The sequence below is a fragment of the Passer montanus genome, unplaced genomic scaffold (assembly GCF_014805655.1).
Source record: "Passer montanus isolate IOZ18808 unplaced genomic scaffold, ASM1480565v1 scaffold62, whole genome shotgun sequence".
In the NCBI taxonomy this organism is placed as follows: domain Eukaryota; kingdom Metazoa; phylum Chordata; class Aves; order Passeriformes; family Passeridae; genus Passer; species Passer montanus.
The window spans coordinates 4,261,343-4,280,360 of record NW_024371260.1 but is presented as its reverse complement, the minus strand read 5'-3'; the positions used below and the strand labels follow the sequence as shown (position 1 = coordinate 4,280,360).

Below are 19,018 nucleotides of genomic sequence, written 5' to 3'. Positions count from 1 at the left end.
GGCTTAAGATGTGGCAAAAAAAAGAGCTTTATGTTTGCAGCTCTCCTTTATACTTATTTATATTTAAATTATAATTATTTATTTTGAACATATAAATAAAAGTCATTACAAAGAGTAACAAGAGGAGGCTGTGAAAGAAGCCAAAAGATTGAGGTCTTACACTTCAGTGTTAATTTGTGGTGGTGGTGACAGTGCTGTTCTTGTCACACAAGGAGGAAAACCCATGAGAAGGTGTCTGATGTTCTCACTGCAAACATTTCTGAGGCTGAGGAGCAATCCTGAGGGGAGGGAGGTTGTTTTTGCTTTTCATTAGCCTAATCTCATCAGAGTTTAATAGCAAAAACATGATAAACCTCATGTTCTTTTCATTAAAGAAACCTGTATCTCCTCTAGTTCCATGTGTGCTATCTGCTGGCATTATTAAGGAGTTTATCATCCTGACTTCTCATGCAAATTGCAAAGGGATTGGAAGGATTTTCTCCTCAGCTGAGGAAAGAACTGGGTGGATCCAGTGGACTTGAGCATCATAATTGGCACCTAAATATGCTTTAGGCAGATGGTGCTGTAGATTGTGCCAGCAAATTACCTCTTGACCGTGGCTACGTCTCTGCTGTGTGTTATTGTGTAGATTTAAATCTATCCTTATTCATATCCTTATTCAGTGGGAGTGTTTTGAAGTGTAATTTTAAGCTGCTTACTTCGAAAGGTATTAATGCAGAGAAATGAACCAAAATCACAGCAAAATTTTGGAAGGTGTCTTTGTCTCAGGATAAAAGTAACACCTGTGTCTCACAAGCTGAATGAAAACTGCATCTGGGATGGGTTTTCCTTTTGTTTTTTGACTCAACAAGAGCTGAGTCCTAAAAATTAGCACAGACAACCTAAAATGAGCTGAACTTTTAAAGGAAGGGAACTTTCCAGTGCACTGAGAGACCCTGCAAATGCACTTGTCTTGCCTTTTTCTCACATCAGCTTCATAACCTCTGATGATAACTCAGTGATCAGCAGCAAAAGGGCCCTTTTAATGAGAAACATAAAGAGTATGATCAGCCTGACTAGACTGTGAAAATGTGATGTTTAAAATACTGCAGAGAGATACCCTGTGTGTTTGTGCTTTCTGGTGAGTACAGTGTCACCAGCTCCACACATCCCAGCTCTGGAACGGTTCAAACAGACTCTGTCTCCCACCTCCCTGAGAGTGTCTTAAAATTGTCTTTGAAATGTGGTAAAAGTACACACTTTGATTCCCACGATGGTGTTTTCAGGCTGAGCTCAGCTGCATTCAAGCTGCAGCCTTCCAAAACCAAATCAGAGCTGTTCAGGCTGTTGGTCCATAAGAAAATAAAGAGCTACTTAGGGGTGAAATAAAGTCACCACTGATTTCTGCTATAATCAGAATGGAAATACTGCAAATGGAGTTCAAAAGGGAACAGGAGGAGCCTGCTGGTCACCTGCTCTGGTCTGGCTGTTGTTTGAGCTGCTGTGCCACCACTAAATCAGGAGCAGTGGCAACAAAATGAGTCAGTGGAGCCCCACAAATATGAAGCACTTTGCCAGAGAAAATCAAACTGCTGAAATACGTGAATCACTGCTCGCCCTCTGAGTCTCTGTCTGTGTTGGTTTTTTTGTGTCTGTTTTATGAGCTGCTTTTTAGTTGCCTTCCTGGCCAAACCAATCCTCCAGCAGAGCACAAGAGCTGCTCCAGCTGAGCAGTTGTAGGCCTGCCACAGCAGCTCTCCACAGCCTAATTACAATCCAGCTGCAGGTCCAGCACCTCTGGGATATCCAGAGAAACCTCCCCCAAATGCAGTCATTTATAGTCTTTGCTTTTCAGGGTCTACCTTTGATTTCCCCTTTTATCAGACTGAACAAAACACATCTCAACTCCAGCTATCAGTAAGGGTCTGAGGTTTCCCTAGCTCAGGGTTCAGCAGGAGGAATTCGGAGTTAATGGCCCCGTAAGCGATGCTGTTGCTAAGAAACCCTGGCTTGGCTCACAATGTCCTTGTGCAGTTTGGCGAGTTCCTCCCTGATGGAAACGCTCCTGTTCCAACCCTCTTGGCTTGTCCAGAGCAGGGTGTGCTCTGCTCTCAGCTTGCCTGGCTCAGCCCTCAGCAAAATGACCTGGGAATCCAATTTCCCCTGTTTTTTACCCACTTTAGCCCTCGTTTTCTGAAGTCAAGACCTCCCTCCTGCCCTTGGCAGGTGCCTGCAGTCCATTACGTATTTGCAGGCTGGGACTGGCTGTGCTGCAGGGTATTCCTGCTCCTAAATGCCTCGTATCCAGGAGATATCATCACCTGGCTAGAGACACAGAGACAATTTAAAAGCATAACCCATCTGTTTTACACGGGTAGCACGCAGTTCTCTCGTTGCCATGGCAAACCTGGAAAGAAGAGCTGAGAGTGATGTTCAGGTGAGGGAACTGTGCCTCAGTGGGGAGGCAGGAAACAGGTTTCGGGTTGTTTTCTTTTTAATGAGGTGCAGAAATCCATAGGGATGAAACCAGATGCCTCTGTTGCAGGAATTTCCTTGAGCCACCACCCTCTCTTGGTCTGGCATTTGTATGGGGGAGCCAAGGAACCCTGCACTGAGTCCTTATAGGCTTGATGAGATTTGGGTTTGTTTTTTTTTCAGGGATGGTTTTTGTCCCAGTGTTTGCTCTACATCTGATACTGTGTGACATCTGACACACAGTGCAGTTCCTCTTCCTTACTTCTGATGTGTGCGTGGAAGGAAAATGCTGGAGAATGGAGATGAAGATGGGGTTTCTAAAGACCAGGGGTCCTCCTTATGCTCAGGTTTCCCTGTGCTTTTTCCTTCCCCAAGCTGGCAGAGAAGTCCCTCACGTGTCTGGAGCCCAGCATTTCACCCAAATGTTGCTGATGCAGCCCCATGTCAGGCTGGCCTCCTGAAATCATGGTGAGAAATTGAGAAAAAGCAATTTAGAGGAAAGACACATCATTCTGATGCATCAGCACTGATGAGGATGAAGTCCACCAGAGACCTTGAAGCTCCACTGGAGTGAGCAGAGGTGGCCCCTGTGCAGCTGGAGATATTCAGGGCTTGCTTCTTATTTACACAACACAATATTTTGCACTGGTATAGAAGTTGAGCAGATTTAGTGCTGATCCCACCCTGACATTATAAGAAATAGAGTAAATAAATCTCTTGCACTGTGTGGTCTCCAGTCACCCTCAATATGATACCAAAATTAGTTGATGGAACTGTTTTATCACTTTCCTCTCTTCTGTCTTTTGGCCATAATTAGCAGGGACACTTTCTGTCAATCAAGTGTCAAAATTAAATGCTTTCCCTTCATCCATCAAAATTCTGTGCCAAAGAGAATGGTTGTTGCCTTGGGCAGCTGCTGGGGAGCAGAGCAATGGGCTGGGTTAGTAACAGGAGAATTAACTTTAACTGCTAATGTTGAGGTTTACACAGGTTCAGAAGGCTGTGTAAGATGAAAGGCTCTCAGAAACGGTGTCATTCTCAATGCCTCCAGGGGAAGGAAGCTGGAGCTCCTCAGGATGGAGCAGTGAGGCTGGAGGATGTGTTCAGCCCCCGTGTTTGTCAGCTGGGAGGGCAGGATGAGTGTGGCAGCAGGTCAGTGTGCTCCCACATGACTCATTTTGGGGCTTGTCCCACCCCACCACGGCCTGGACAACCTGGGTTGGATGAGTGCCTTGACCTGTCCCTTCAGGAGTATTTAAGTATTTTATTTCCATCCTGAAAAGCAAGTTAGACACTGAAATGCCTCAGTGACGTCGGGAGCACAAGAACTGAGGGCAGGTTTCAAAACAGAACGAGTCCCTGAGTCGCTTCAGGGGGTTTTGAAAGTTTTAATCAAAACCTTTTCTATTTACCTAATAGTCCATTTCACAGGGAAGAGAAAGGCTTTAAAATATGTCCTGCTCTGCTGCTGCTGTGGTTGCACCTGCCAGGGCACTGCAGTGCTCTCATCTCTCCTTGTGCCTGCTGCAGCCCGAGCTCCTCACTGGGACTTGGCACAGGGACACAACTGCTGGAAAACCTCAGCCCTCCCAAGTGCTGCCTGCAAAATGCTGCTTCCCTGTGGAAGCCCAGGGCACTGGGAATATTTCTCTGTTTGCTCTGGGGTGCCCTGACCCCCAGGGCAGCACTGACTTTGACCCTCATTCATGGAGAAAGTTTCCTAGACTTCAAGACAGACTGGAATGCACAAAAGTGTGAAACAGATTACAGAGAGTGGTGTAGGTGGATCACTTGCTGAGAAATTTAGGGTTTGGGATTTTTAGTGTGTTGTGGATGGAAGCAAGATGGAGGGCACAGGGTGTTGTTCTGGGTTTCTTCTTCATGCTTCTTCTTCCTTCTTCTTGGGTTTGGGTGGCATTTTGTAATTGGGCAGAAAAGTCCTCATTGCAGCTCTTTGGGATCAGTTATTGGGTTAAAAGGGGAAATAATCTAGGTGTCAGTTCTTAACGGGATAGTTTAGTCTTAAAAGACCTTGTAACAAGAGATTGTTGGCCACTTTGTGCCTTCTAAAGAAAAACTGCCAAACTCATGGTTGTGAGACTGTTCTACTGATAAGAAAGAATAAACACCTGAGTCTGAACATGAAACTACTGTCTCCAGTGCCTTCAATCCAGACCCAGAGAAACCAATACTTCCCCAGTCCCGCACTGGTGACACTTACTCCTCTTGTCCTTTATTAATTGCATTGCTTTGCCAAACAATCCTGCAAAGCTACAGATGAAAGTGAGGAAAGGGGGTTAATTCAGTATATGTTATCCCTGTCTACAGGGATATTTGGGATTTTCTCTGCTTTCAAATTCCTGAAATGAATGCCACAAGCAAAGTTTACAAATGCAGAGTGAATAATTTAGATATGGAATTGCTCAGCCATGAAGTCAAGGTTCAAAGCTAAATCACAAAACCCAGGGGACCCAAAACAAAGAAGACATTGTTTTCTGCAGGTAGGGAAATTTAGAAACAAATTATTTGCCCCTGGTCATCAGGAAGAAAAATCTACTTAGCATCACATGAGGCTCTCCTACACAAAAAAGTGAGGAGGTGCTGCCTCCCCACTGCCCATCCCATTGGATACAACAGAGCTAAAAGCACTTCCACAGGAACATCTAGAAAACCTAGTAGATGAGAAATAATGATTCCAACTGAGGAAAACATTTGAATACTCTGTAATTACTATTGAATTTTCTGCTTTTTTTCTGAAAATGTCATAATTTTGAAAAATAATCATGCTCAGGTAGAATGAAAACAACATGACTGAAAAGAATGGGAAGTGCCCGCTCAGTCCTGTTCAAATGCTGTTCCTAACACTGGAGGGGGATGTGCTTAAGCATCCTCAGGACTTGCACATTTTCTAAAGGAAACCTTCCCATTGACAGGCCCTTAAAAACTTGTGTGTTTTTCAGTGAAAAAAAAACCAAACAAAAAAACCCAACCAAACAAAAAACAAACAAGAAAAAAAAAAGAAAACAAACAAAAAAAAACCAATGCAGAAGAGTTTGACACATTTCCTGGTGGGCACCTCCCCAAGTGCCACATCCACATTGAATATTTCCAGGGATGATGATTCCACCACTTTCCTGGACAGCCTATTCCAGTGCCTGAGCACTCTTTATGTGAAGAAATTTTTCCTATTATTCCCTGGCATAACTTCTAAGCCTGCTGCTTGCATGACTTGTTCTTACTTACAGGGAACGTTAAGTCTGAAGCTGTGGATACAGAAAAAACTGATCACAGGATAATATTATTTAGGAAAAAATCCTCTTTTGCTGCATTTTATATATGTAGTTTACAGAAATAACAAGTTCTAACACTGGTCTGAAAAAAATCCGCTTTATTTTAGAAGAAAATAATTCAGTTTGGGGCCCATAAAAATAAATGACACACTGAAGAAGTGTAAGTGTGAAGATTTTGCTCCAAAGATATAATCATGTCAGGGTTATTAGATGCTGAATATTGTCTCATTTTATCTTTATTTTCTACATAGTTATTTTTATTCCACATAAATAGGGCTGGGGATATTGGCTGCAATGATACAAGTCAAAATCAAGCAGTAATGGACACTGGAACCACAAAATTGCACAAATTGCAACTAATCCAAAATATCTATGGTATTGTATGTCCAGAGGTGACATCATCCCATGAGCTGAATAGTTTAGATGAATAAAAACAGGTGTGGATTTCTACATCTTCAAAAGGAGCTGATGCTGTTTCTGTGGATGAATGGGAAAGGATGAGAAGGAAACGTGGGAATAAAACAATTATCAGCCAAAAGCTGCTTGGGGGCTCTGCCAGCAGGGCCAGTGCAGATGGAGCATCTGGTGTGGTCCTCAGCATCACCTTTATCTGCAGCAGGAACTAAATCCCCCTCCCAGGCTCCCTGAGACAGCTGGGTTTGTGTGAGTGCTTGATAAAACTTGACCCTCTGATCCGCTGTACTCAGCCGAGGTTTATCAACCTGTGTTTCCACTGTTTGAATTTCAGCTTTTTCTAATGCTCTGCCAATAAAGGGGTTTTTCCTAAGATAGAATTGCTAAGCCCAGCGTTTTGTTAGTGTCACATCCAAGGTTTTAAGCAGCAGAGCTGCTCAAGGCAGCTCCCAAGGAAATTTAAATACTTGCTTTAACAGCATTCTCCATCCCTTCTTTTATCTATGAACAAATACAGACACATGCAGAGAGAGATTTGCAGGTTGCCAGTTTTCATGACTTTATTGAAGTCTCAGAATCATTGACATTTTTCTGATGTGACAAATCTGGTGCTTTTTTTTTTTTTTGGTTTGTTTTTTCTTTTGTTTCTAAGATTTCTGATTGAAAGAAGTGCCATCCTGAGGGTGAAACAAAGATCTCAGGAGCTGATGAGAACAAACACAGCGTGTTTGATTTTTACATCTTGTTTTTTAAACTCCTTTCAGGATTGCTGGTGACCCTCTCTCATTACTGCAACCTGAGCAGATTACAAAGACAATATCAATTGGTTTCTCAACACTTAAAATAACACATAAAACTTCAATCTCTTCCATGTGTTTGGTGGGAAACAAATCAAGCTCAGTTGTCTTCTAACACTTCCAGTTCATTCAAACTCCAGAAAAGCCAGTGATTGTTAAATTCCCTTTAGGAAGGATTTTCTTTCACCTTTGACACAAGGGAGATCCTTTTTGCACCAGGAGCTGCTTGTTAGAGCAGAACAACTCCCAGTTTGTAGCTGGGGAAGAGCCAAACAAGTCCCTTGCTGTGGTGGCATCTCTCCTTTTTGGTGTGTGATATTTCCACAGGCTGCAGAATGCCTGTTTACAGATGGGAACTGATGTGTTGAGGGTTTAGCTAACCCATCCAAGACCCTGGAGCTCATTTTGTGTGAAGTGGGAACCAGTCCCACACCCCATCCAAGAATGTTTATGTGAGCACAGATGGGCATGGCTCCTCCAGAGCCAGCTCACAGCAGCTGCACGTCTGATCCTGCTGCTGGCACCCAGAATTTCTGTTGTTCTCTTCCTTCTTATCTAAATAAAGCAGCTATTGTTTCTGGAATACAACAGTTGCACCATCAGCCGTGGAGGTGACAAATAAATTATTACCTGTGAAAAATGCATATTATATTACTGGCTTTTCACAAATATTAAAATTAATATTATATGTGTTATGTTAGAAAGTTATGCTGGATCCATTTTCTTAAGTAGTGTGGTAAATATGGTTTTAGGTTAAACATAATGTTAAAATAGAAACTATGCTATGTAAGATACTTTTTTTTAAAGAGAGGACTCGAGATAGCAGCCACAGGACACCTAAATCTTTCAGAGAAAGAGAATTTATTGCTCCCTTATTGAGTTCTTCCCACCTCGCTCAGCCCTGAAGATGTCGTCAGGATTCAGAGGAAGAAGCTGACACTGACCAGACAGAATCCTCTGTTTGAATGGAGTTTATGTATCATGTGTGAGATGTATGGATATGCAACAGGCTATTGCTTTTAAGGGTTAATCCTCTGTTAACGTGGGTCCTTTTTCGGGCTTATTTTGCCCAGAAAAAGGTACCTGGACCATGCGTAACTCTTTGTTTTTATTGTCTCTTATTGTCCTATTCCAATTGTCCAAATTTTTATTACTCTAATTATATTACTGCTTTTATAACCATTTTATTGCTATTAAACTTTTAACATTTTAAAAACAAGAGATTGATGTTTTTCACATTACCCAGCAGCAAGGAGCAGGCAGCAGCTGTGAGGCCGGGTGTCACCGCGCCGTCTCCGCCTTTGGAAAGGTTCTTTTGGTTCCTGGCGAGTTTGAATGGAGTTTCTCTTGCAGGAGTTGGATTTGCTGGTTTGGCGCCACGCCTACCACATTTCTCAAAGTTTGACATTGTTCCTGGCCTGGCAGTTTGCAGCTCTCTGGGGAATTCAGCATCTTAAATATTTCTGCAAACAACAACAGCCCAGCCATGAGGTTTGGAGTCGTGGGCTGTCTCAGCTCTGCCCAAAGCAGCAGGACCCTGTCCCAGCTGCTTCAGCCTCTGCTCCAACTCCATTTTCCCATCATAATCATAAGCATAACAGGGGAATTTATATGAATTTGGATTTTTTTCCCTAGAGTGGTATTTTTTTATTCTAATGTTTAGTAGTTTAACTAATACAACTGGCATGAATAAGCAAGTTTTTAGGGGTGGGATAATTTCTTTATCTGGATGATGTTCTTGTAGCTCTAGTGAGATTTTACCCAAAGAGAAAAATATTGTTTATTTTCTAAATGATCCTGGCAGTATTTTAGTAAGAGGAAACACTGAGCCTTTTCATTTCTAAAATTCTGGCCAAATCCTAGCGAACTTCATCTCACTGTCATCTTTAGCTGTGACTTAGAGCTGAAGAAACTGAGGCAAAGAAGAAAAGTCCTTTCCAGAGGGATGATTTTAAAAAACTCAGAAAGACACAGCAAAATACAACAGCTCTTCTTTCCCCACTCAATTCAGATATGTTTTCGATACATTAACAGGAATTTTTTTAGCAACAGGGGGTTCTCCAAGGAGAATATGGACATCTGTCCTTGCAGACAGGTCTGGAACTCACATCCTTTTTCTGCTCAAATGTGAGCTTTTAAATGGAGAGGGAGTGTAAGGAGAAATTTAAAAAATTATTTCTGTGTTGCTGGATTCAAAACATACAAAAACAATGCAAAATTGACATTTTTATTGAAGTGGTTTAAAGTCCAACTTTGAAAGAAGCTTCTGCACCACAAAAGAGACATCAATTAAAAACTTTGATTTTTCAAAATCTGCTACCACCCTGCAGAGCTCTACTTGATGTTATTTTCATTTCCAGAAAGGTCGGGTTTATAAAGAGAAACTAATAAGCTGAAAAAATGAGGACCTTTATTGCTGAGCATGTTTTCCTCTGGAACTCTAGTGCCATTTATTGGTCTGATGGCTTTCTTTTGCATCTGGGAAGCTCTGAATGCAGCTCTTTGCCAGTTACACACCAACCATTCAGAACCCAGAGAGACCAGCTCGTCAGTAATTACTGTAATGGGTTATTTGCAGTGTTTCTTGAAAGGTGATTGAGCCCCTAATGCAGACACCAGATATTTTTTTCTTCACTTAATGGTGTGGTAAATTATTCCTACGAGGGGGCTCATTGAATGCCTCCTTTGAAACAAGTTAAAGGCCACAAAGGAGGAAAAAAGCCTGTAGGTCTCTTCTTAGCAATAAGAGGAGAAAATATTTCTGGAGTGGTTCAGATTCAGATCTTCCCGGTGTTTCTGTGAGGCTGTGTCTGTCAACAACGTCTGGCACGAGCACATGGATGGGGCAGATGGCTCAGGGTGGATTTTCCAGCTGCAGGACAGCCTGGGTAGAGGAAAATAAGCTCTGTTTGCTCAGAGCTTCTGCCTTGTGAGCCTGGTGCCTGTGGATTTTGCAGCTTTGCAGATCAGCTTCTCATCTGGGTGGAAGTGAGAAGTGTTAAAACAGTGCAAGAATGGCTCAAGCGAGGAGAAGAGGTTGGATATCAGGAAAGATTTCTTCACTGTAGGGGTGGAAAGCATTGGAACAGGCTCCCCAGGGAAGTGGTGGAGTGACCATCCATAAAAGTGTTCAAAAACCGAGCAGAGATGGCATTTTGTGATGTGGGTCAATGAGCACAGGAGTATCTGATTGAAGGTTGGACTTGATGATCTTGGGGGCCTTTTCCAACCTTGAGGATTCCATGCTTACACGATTCTGTGACTCTGTGATTTCATAAGCCTGGCTTTTACAAAGGGAGGTTTTTTTTCTACAGCTAAGTGAATAAATTAATTGATCTGTCCAAATGCAATTAGCAAATGCTACAGCAGGAAAGGCTTCCTAATCAGAATCATTAATCTGGCAAAAATGAACTGTTGCATGTCTTGCATATCCTTTTTTTTTGTACACAGCAAAAAACAACCTCAATAATATAAATAACACTGGGCTTTATTTATAATTTAGCTGTATAAATATCTTATTATTACACATTGTACTGTCTACATGCCATAACCCAAACTGCTTGAATTTCCAGGGCTGCAGGGTTGGCTATTTCTTGGTTCCAAAGGTAGGATTTTGAGCTTTTTCAAGAACATTCTTAATTTCTGCCCAAACCTGTGCAAGTAGAAGTTTTTGCAGATGAAGATGAGGGAGTATTTGTGAGCTGGCTGTGATTTAGAGAAAGCAGAACATGCTGCTGATCCTTGTGCAGTCTGTCTCTCTGTGCTTTCAGTGCCCCAAACCTGTGGATTGCTCAGGCATCAGAGGGATCTTTCCCTTCTCACCTCCTTTGAGAGAATGAGGTGAATCCATCATTATTCATGGGGCTGAAGTCACACAGAAGGCTATAATAAATAAAAAAAGAGTTCAAGAAATTTAGTCAATCACCTGAGCAAATCAGTTTTACCTACTCTTCAAAAAGAGCTTTCAACTGGGAAAAATATAAATCCAATAATTCAATTGGGGTTGTCCAGTCTGGAGAAAAGAAGGCTCTGGGGAGACCTTAGAGCCCCTTCCAGTAACCAAAGAGGCTCCAGGAGAGCTGGAGAGGGACTGGGGACAAGGGATGGAGTGACAGGACACAGGGAATAGCTTCCCACTGCCAGAGGGCAGGGATGGATGGGATACTGGGAAGGAAACTTTCCCTGGGAAGGTGATGAGGTCCTGGCACAGGGTGCCCAGAGCAGCCCCTGGATCCCTGGCAGTGTCCAAGGCCAGGTTGGAGCAACGTGTGGGAGGTGTCCCTGCCCATGGCAGCAGGGGTGGAATGGGATGATCTGTAAGACCTCTTCCAACCCAAACCATTCCATGATTCCATACTGTGGGAGGTGCTGGAAGGCATTTGGACACTCTGGAGCCCCTCATGCTGGCCGAGCCCTGAGTCTGGTTCTGGAGTGACCCTGCAGAAAACACGGGGACAGCTCGGACAGGCCTGAAGTGCTCTGGGTATTTTCTTTTCCCTCACTGCAAAAAACAACCCCCGTGGCTGTTACTCCAGGAGCTCTTTGGTAACATTAAACACTAATGAATTGCACAGTTTGCCCACACACATCCCAGTCTGTGCAGACTCTCTGAGGGCCTCCTTAGCAAGCGAGGTTTCCCAAGGTTTCCCATTTCACAAATGTCAATCACTTGTTTTTAAAATTGTAAAAGTTTAATAGTAATAAAATGGTTATAAAAATAGTAATATAATTAGAGTAATAAAAATTTGGACAATTAGGATTAGGACAGTACAAGACAATAAAAACAAAGAGTTAGGGACAGTCCAGGTACCTCTTTGTGGGCAAAATAAGCCCAAAAAAGGACCCACGTTAACAGAGAATTAACCCTTAAAAGCAATAGCCTGTTGCATATCCATACATCTCACACATGATGCATAAACTCCATTCAAAGAAAGGATTCTGTCTGGTCAGTGTCAACTTCTTCTTCTGAATACTGACCATGTCTTCAGGGCTGAGTGAGGCGGGAAGAAGTTTGTTTCTTCTGATAATGGAGCAATAAATTCTCTTTCTCTGAAAGATTTAGGTGTCCTGTGGCTGCTATCTCTGTGGTGCGAGTCCTCTCTTTAAAAAAGTATCTTACATTGCATAGTTTCTATTTTAACATTATGTTATGATCTATTTACCACACCACTTAAGAAAATACAGCATAACTTTGTAACATAACCCATAAAATATTCATTTTAATATTTGTGAAAAGCCAATCATAAAATACAAATTTTTCACACCTGGCAGCCTAGAGCTGTGAATGCTGCTCCCTTGGGATGGGTTTTCAAAGGATCCATCCAGCAATGCAGCCTTCTGACTTGTCTCTCCACAGGGGCAGATCCCCAGTGGCGAGAGCTGACTGCTCACACAGAAGTCAGACTCAAACACCTTCTCTATTCCATGTGACAGAGTTGGCCCAGGAATCCTTACTCAGCCTCCCTTGATAAAATTACGATGGTGTCCGTCCTCTTTCATTTACTCACTCCTGCTGCCCAGAATTAATTTTAGACTCTGCTGGTTTTTGTCAGTAGATCTCAGGATATATAATCTATGCTTTATTTTATTTTGTGCTCATCTGGGCAGTAGCTGGAGTGTATAAAATGGGGTCTCCTGGAACAACTTTATTGCTTCAGCCTCTTCCTTGAATGAGTTTTTGGTGCAAGTATAATTTTTCCCTCGTCTACGACAGAAAGCAATTTCCTTTTTCCCCTGCACGTCCTTCAGGCTCTGGTGATTCTGCCCAGCAGAAAACCAGCTTTGTCAACCCATTCTTGCTTTTGGGGATGGCAAATTGTCCTCACCTGAGCACCTCAGCACAGCGCATCCTCTCTGGTAGCAGCAGGCAGAACCCCTGCCCCCCTAAGAGATTTTTTGATCTCTTTTTGGGGTGACACCAAAGAGCTAATGGAGGATTGTTATGGTTCCTTCACCTCTTGAAATTGATCCTTGCAGTGAGGAAATGATGAAATTGGAATGGGAAAAGCCAGGATGCTGACAGGACTTTGACAGCTGTAACTTTTATTTAGCCCGTTGTCTCGCTTGCAGCATTACTGATGTGTTACCAACCTTGAGCCAAGGGGAATGACACGGCAAGGGAAAGGTGCTGTCTTCATTTTTTTATCTTTTTTTTTTCATTTTAGGGGGCCAAGAAGTATCTTTTAATCTCCACTGGACATACCTGTGCTTATATCTGAGGTTCATGCTTTTTTCCTTTAAGAAGAATGTGATGTTTTCACAAAGAACTGTCTGGGTTAGTGGAAGTGTTGTTCAGCAGAAATGTCTGAGCCATAACATTGTGAGAGATGAAGGGTTTGCCTCATTATCTTTCCCTTTAGATTTTTAGTGGGCAAAAGGCAGGAAGTTTCCCTTGATTTAAATGAGACATATCCAATTCTTCTGCTTTGGAAGCCGTGTTGCAGACTGATACAGGACTTCCAGAAAAATAGTATCAGGAATGGTTTAGTCTTTTCAGCTTTGTTTTCACTGTGTGTGTAGGCTGGAGGTTTGGAAATGGCTCTTTTACTTTCATGAGGAAGACTCAGAGGATTTTATTTTCCAATACAGTTTCCATTGTGTTCATGGGAAAAGATTTGTTTTGCTAAGCAGAGTATAAACACAGCACTGTGGCAGATCCCTCAAAAAATTGGTTCAAGTCAATACTGATCTGCTTTCCCCACATTCTTACTGGAAAATATTTTTTCTGATTCCTCTGGCATCTCTCTAAACTTAAAGAATTACAAATGAGAGAAGCATTTGCCCCCCTGAGCGTAATGTGCCACATACTGCTCCAGCAGCACTAAACTTCCCAAAGAGAAAGAGAAGAAATATCAGAGAATGGAAAGCTCTAGCTTCAGATTAAAAGGTTGGAATAATTTAGGATAATATAATTTAGTTTGTTTTGAATTACTTTAAAATCAGAAAGCCTGGGAGAAGTTCTCCATGTACCAGTTTCTGGTCACAGTCTATGTAAATCTGGAAGGGAGCCATCAGCTCGAGGAGAACTCTGGTGTACATTTGTATTACTGAAAGCAGATGTGGGCTTAGGGCTCCAGCCAAAATTTCAGAGTAGGAAAAAAAATGATCTGTCCTCAATTCCTCACTGGTCAGAAAGGATGGGATGAATCAATACTGGTGCATTAGTGCTGGGGAGATGGCTTTCAGGCCTGACATGTCAGATAGAGATGCTAGCTCAGTCTAGAAGTGATAAGAAAATCAAACTGCTGCTGCCTGTGTGCACCCGTGTGCCTGCTGCTCTCCTGCACGGAAAACCTGCAGCCTCCTGGGCTCACAAGTGCTGCTTGGTGTGAGGACACATGATTACAAAATGATGTGTTGGTGGTGACCTGGGGAAGCTCCGCTGCCCGTGGTTTCTCCCTCTTTGTGCCACGCTGCTCCTCCTCAGGCCCGGCTCCTCCTCAGACATGGCTCCGGCCGCCTCCACAGGCCAGGCCCACCAGCAGCAGGAGTTTGGGTCACAGGATGAGGCTTGTGACAAACATGTGGGTGCTCATGAGCCCCACCCAGCAGTGCAGTTGTTTCACAGCCAAGATTGGCCCTGGCACAGGGTGCCCGGAGCAGCTGTGGCTGCCCCTGGATCCGTGGAAGTGTGCAGGCCAGGCTGGACATTGGGGCTTGGAGCAGCCTGGGGTGGTGGAAGATGTCCCTGCCCATGGCAGGAGGTGGGATGACATTATCTTTAAGATCCCCTCCAATCCAAACCATTCAATAGTTCATAGTATGATTCCATGGTTGATGGAGTGGTTTAAAACGGACCCTCCACCACAGTGAGCCTCAAACCCCTTTTCTATTAGCAGGAGGTGCAGGAACACCCTGAGTGCTGGGAATCCTCCCAGTCTCCTCACCAAGGCATTTCCAGGCACAGATTTTGTTTTATTATTTTAATGAAAAATAAACCCTCTCAGCAAGGAGGATTCTGCTCTTTCCCTCCTGCATTTTGGAGACACAAGTGTGATTTGTTATGGCCCTTTTGTCTGGGGAAGATTTGCTCTTCAATGAGTGGTTTCTGACTAATCTTTACTACTTCCAATTTTGTGGGAAGATCTTCCTTAGACAGAACTAGGTCGAGTATATTTCAATTGCCTCGTGTTCTTAAGATCAGTTTGTCAGAGAGTCCTAAATAACACATTGCTTTATTCATAAACAGCCTGAGCAAGCCAGGGTGTGCAGCACGTTCAGGGTGTGACAGTGATGTGTTACTCTGAGCTTATCAAAAGGCTCCACTGCCTGAGCCACCAGCACAAAGAAAATATACTGAAGAATTATTTGGATCTCATTTATTTAATGAGCCAGCAGTAAAAATGAAACCTCCAAACTCACCATGGCTGAGAAGCAAATCGCAGCGCAGATTTTTCAAATCTGTAGAAGTCCAGAGCTTTTCATTGGGTGGAAATAAATGTGACCATTGGTTCATATATAAATTGCAGCTTCATAAAGTGTGTGAAATTGCTGGGGGATTTCTGTGATCTGTGGAGGTGGTGATTTCTGACTGGGAGCAGAATCTCACATATAATACCTGGGGTTTGAGTCCACAAAGGAGAATTTAAAAGATTAACAGTGATTCAAATACCAATAATCACAAACAAGGAAAATGAGCAATATTTTAGTTGTTGGTCTGACTCACTCCTACTCTAGCTAATAAAAAGCCAATTTTTCCAGCTTCTCTCCTTTGTGTTGTCTGGAGTTCTGGCTCCCTGCACATCAGAGGGAACAGGTCTCTGGGCTGCGAGTCAAGAGACTGACCAATGTTTTTCTTATTTTCATTTTAGCCATGACTTGTCACTTGAGATTGCAAACATAGTCATAGAATCCTGGAGTGATTTGGGTTGGAAGAGTCCTCAAATACAACCTCATTCCCAACCACCTTGCCATGAGCAGGACCAGGTTGCTCAGGGTCTCATCCCCATGTCTGTATGATGCCCTTGCTGGTGCTCTCAGGAGAGTCCAGGGGAGGTAATGGGGATCCATTATTTCCAGCTACATTTTTCCAGAGCAAACCACACTCATCTCAAACTGAAAAAATTATGTTGTCTTCCTCCAGCATGGTTTCATTCTTGTTTCTTGCTTTCCCTCTGTGTCTCCACAGCCGTTGAATCGCTGCATTCCCTGAATGACCAGATCTCCCATTTCATTGTCAGCAAGTCAAAAACCCTGGAGGAGGATGAAGATGCCTTTTTGCCCAGTGAGAAGGAATCCCTGAAAAGTGCCATGAGGTTGATGAGGCACCTCCTGATGGATGCACAGGTAGGAAATCAGTACACAAATGTGTGTTAGGGTGTGGGGAAGGCACATTGCACAGATCTGGAGGAATATGTCATTTTTAGGTGCAGTTTTAGCAGTGGAGAACATTAATTGCTGATTCTTTAAAACTGATTTTGGCTTCTGAAATCTGCAGCTGTGGGAAGAACATCTCAGTGCACAGAGTGTGCAGCTTGTGCTGGGGCTGAGCCTCAAATTCAGGGTTGAAAATGGCTCTTAATTTCAGGAGAAAATACAGCAATATACCCATTGATGGGACTACAGCAATAACCCCATTGATGGGAATCCAGCATGAGCACTACCAAAAGAATATCATCTGTCCACTAAGCATCTGTGCTCAATGCCAGACAACTGAGCTGTTGGTTTAGCCAAGCTGTAAAATGCCAGTTAAAAGTCATGAAATTACGTGCAGATGTTTCTTTGTGCCTTTGCTGCTTCAACAACAACAAAAATCTCTTTCTCTGTAGCTTTGCTGTGTTGTAGTCTTTCCTTCAACCTACAAAAAACACCCTTTGAAATATTAATTACATTTATCTTTTCATATTCCCTTTTAGTCTTTATTTGCAAAGCCTGGATGGAAAATTACAGCTTCTGTCAGAGGACTCTTTTGAAATGGGGTGGTCTCCTCTCCCTTCTACTCTGGCAAGCCCTAAAATCAGGCAAAGGAGGCCTGAGGCTGTCCTGAGATCTTCTGAGCTCTCCAGGACTGTTCTGCTTCCATGTTCTCCCACATGGAGTCTGGTGATTCTCTTCTCTTCTCTTCTCTTCTCTTCTCTTCTCTTCTCTTCTCTTCTCTTCTCTTCTCTTCTCATCTCTTCTCTTCTCTTCTCTTCTCTTCTCTTCTCTTCTCTTCTCTTCTCTTCTCTTCTCTTCTCTTCTCTTCTCTTCTCTTCTCTTCTTCTCTCCTCTCCTCTCCTCTCCTCTCCTCTCCTCTTCTTTCTCTTTCTCTTTTCTCTCACTTTCAAAGCCTCTGGTCCTGATGACTTTGGCTGGCAGGGATCCTGTTGCACATGGGGAATGGCCTGGGAATCCCTGCTGTTAACAGCCCGTGTATTTTAATATTTTGTGTTTGCACCAGGAGTCAGTCCAGGTTTGGAGGCTGTGGAGTGCACAGGGAGCAAACCCTTCCTGTTGTGCTGAGGATTTAATTTCTGGGAGGATGGTGCTGATCTCACTCTGGCACATCTGTAACCAGGTCACCTCCATTTCCCCCAAACCACCAGGGTTAATGCTGTTGTGTCATGGAGAGCACAAGGGGTTAGGCTGTGCTTTTGGATCTACTCCCACTGAGGGAATAGATCCCATAGATTCCCCTGCAGGTGGGAAGAAAATCACAGAATCCATGGGAATCCATGGAATCCTCCCAGTGTGAGGCTCTGTGCAGAGAGAAGCTGAAACCCAGTGCTTGGCCCTTTTACCTCTCCTGGCATGGACCTGATTTTGACTGGTGGATAATTTAAGGAAAGAACATCCAGCTTGAAATTTTGGGCAGAAAGTTTGGGTTGAAAGGGATCTTAAATCTCATCCCATTTCACCCCCTGCCCTGGGCAGGGACACTTTCCACTAGACCAGGTTGCTCCAAGCCCCTTCCAACCCTGTCCAAGTTCCAGGTATTTGGAATACCTCTGGGGAGTCAGGCATGAGGGCAGGCAGATAAAAATAAATATGGGGCAAAAAGGTACCTATTGATAATCCCCATGTGCAGGAATTCTATTTTTAGCACCCAAGATTTGCTTTCCTACTTGTCAGCTGTCCTGAATGCATATTAATTGGTGCCTGTGATAGAGAGACTGATTAGGAAATGCTAAGAACAATAGGGAAATGTCAAGTGCTCCTGTATCCTCATGATGTGCCTGGATCCCTTCCCAGAAAGGACAGGATGTTTTCTTGCCTGGGATGTTGGAAGTTGGAAGAATGACAAGGTGGGAAGTGGTAGTAGTGAGTAGAAGGATGGAAGTAAACAGGTGATAACATCCACTAAAAAAACCCAATAAAATAAATCCTCTGAGGAATGAAAGAAACATGAGTCTGGCAGGAATATCAGCAGGATTATCCCCATCAGTGTATGAATATAAATATGTGCTAACCCTGACTGCAGAGTGCCCTGTGGCTCTAATCACACAGCAGGAAAAAATATCACCAATGCAATTATTTCAGCAATTCCCTTCCCTTCCCTTCCCTTCCCTTCCCTTCCCTTCCCTTCCCTTCCCTGTTAGTTATTTTATGGAAAGATTGATTGTGCAAAGCTCTGTACAAGGATAAGCTGAAATCCAGTGCTTGGCACTTTGACTCCCCTCTCTTTCCAAGGACCTGATTTTGACTGGTGGATGATTTGAGGAGAGAACATCCAGTTTGATATTTTGGCTAGAAAGCAGCTGGGCTGCTAAGCCAGCAGGAGTGGCTGCTCAGAGGGGACAGTTAATGGGCATTTCTCACTTCTCTGCCACCATTAATCTGCTCTGAAAAGGCAGGGATGATGTGGGGGTGATGCCTGGTGCCTGCTGCCCTTCTGCCTCGGAGAGAAATTGGACACATTTTTGGAACTCTGCTTGGACACACACCAAGAGATGTTGCTGAAACAAAGCTTTCGGGTCCACCATGGATCTAACTTTGATCTTGAGTCTTTTTTTTTGGCTTAAGATGAATCACTGAACCAACACACAGAGCTTTCCACCCTGGAGAACACTGCGAGGGCTTTTGGAGGAGGCTGTGCTGGGGGCCATGTGCATCTGCCTGTGAAGGAGCAGCTCCCTGCCCTCCCAG

The 19,018-nt window shown here is 43.5% G+C and overlaps 1 protein-coding gene across 1 annotated transcript in view; it reads left to right on the top strand.

Annotated features, from left to right (window-relative positions):
• The window catches only part of KAZN (kazrin, periplakin interacting protein), a 208,648-nt gene that overhangs the window by 37,339 nt on the left and 152,291 nt on the right, over positions 1 to 19,018 (top strand). The window contains exon 2 of the mRNA XM_039727686.1: positions 16,083 to 16,240. Within this exon, the coding sequence (XP_039583620.1) occupies positions 16,083 to 16,240 (158 nt within the window). The remainder of the gene's footprint in view (positions 1 to 16,082; positions 16,241 to 19,018) is intronic.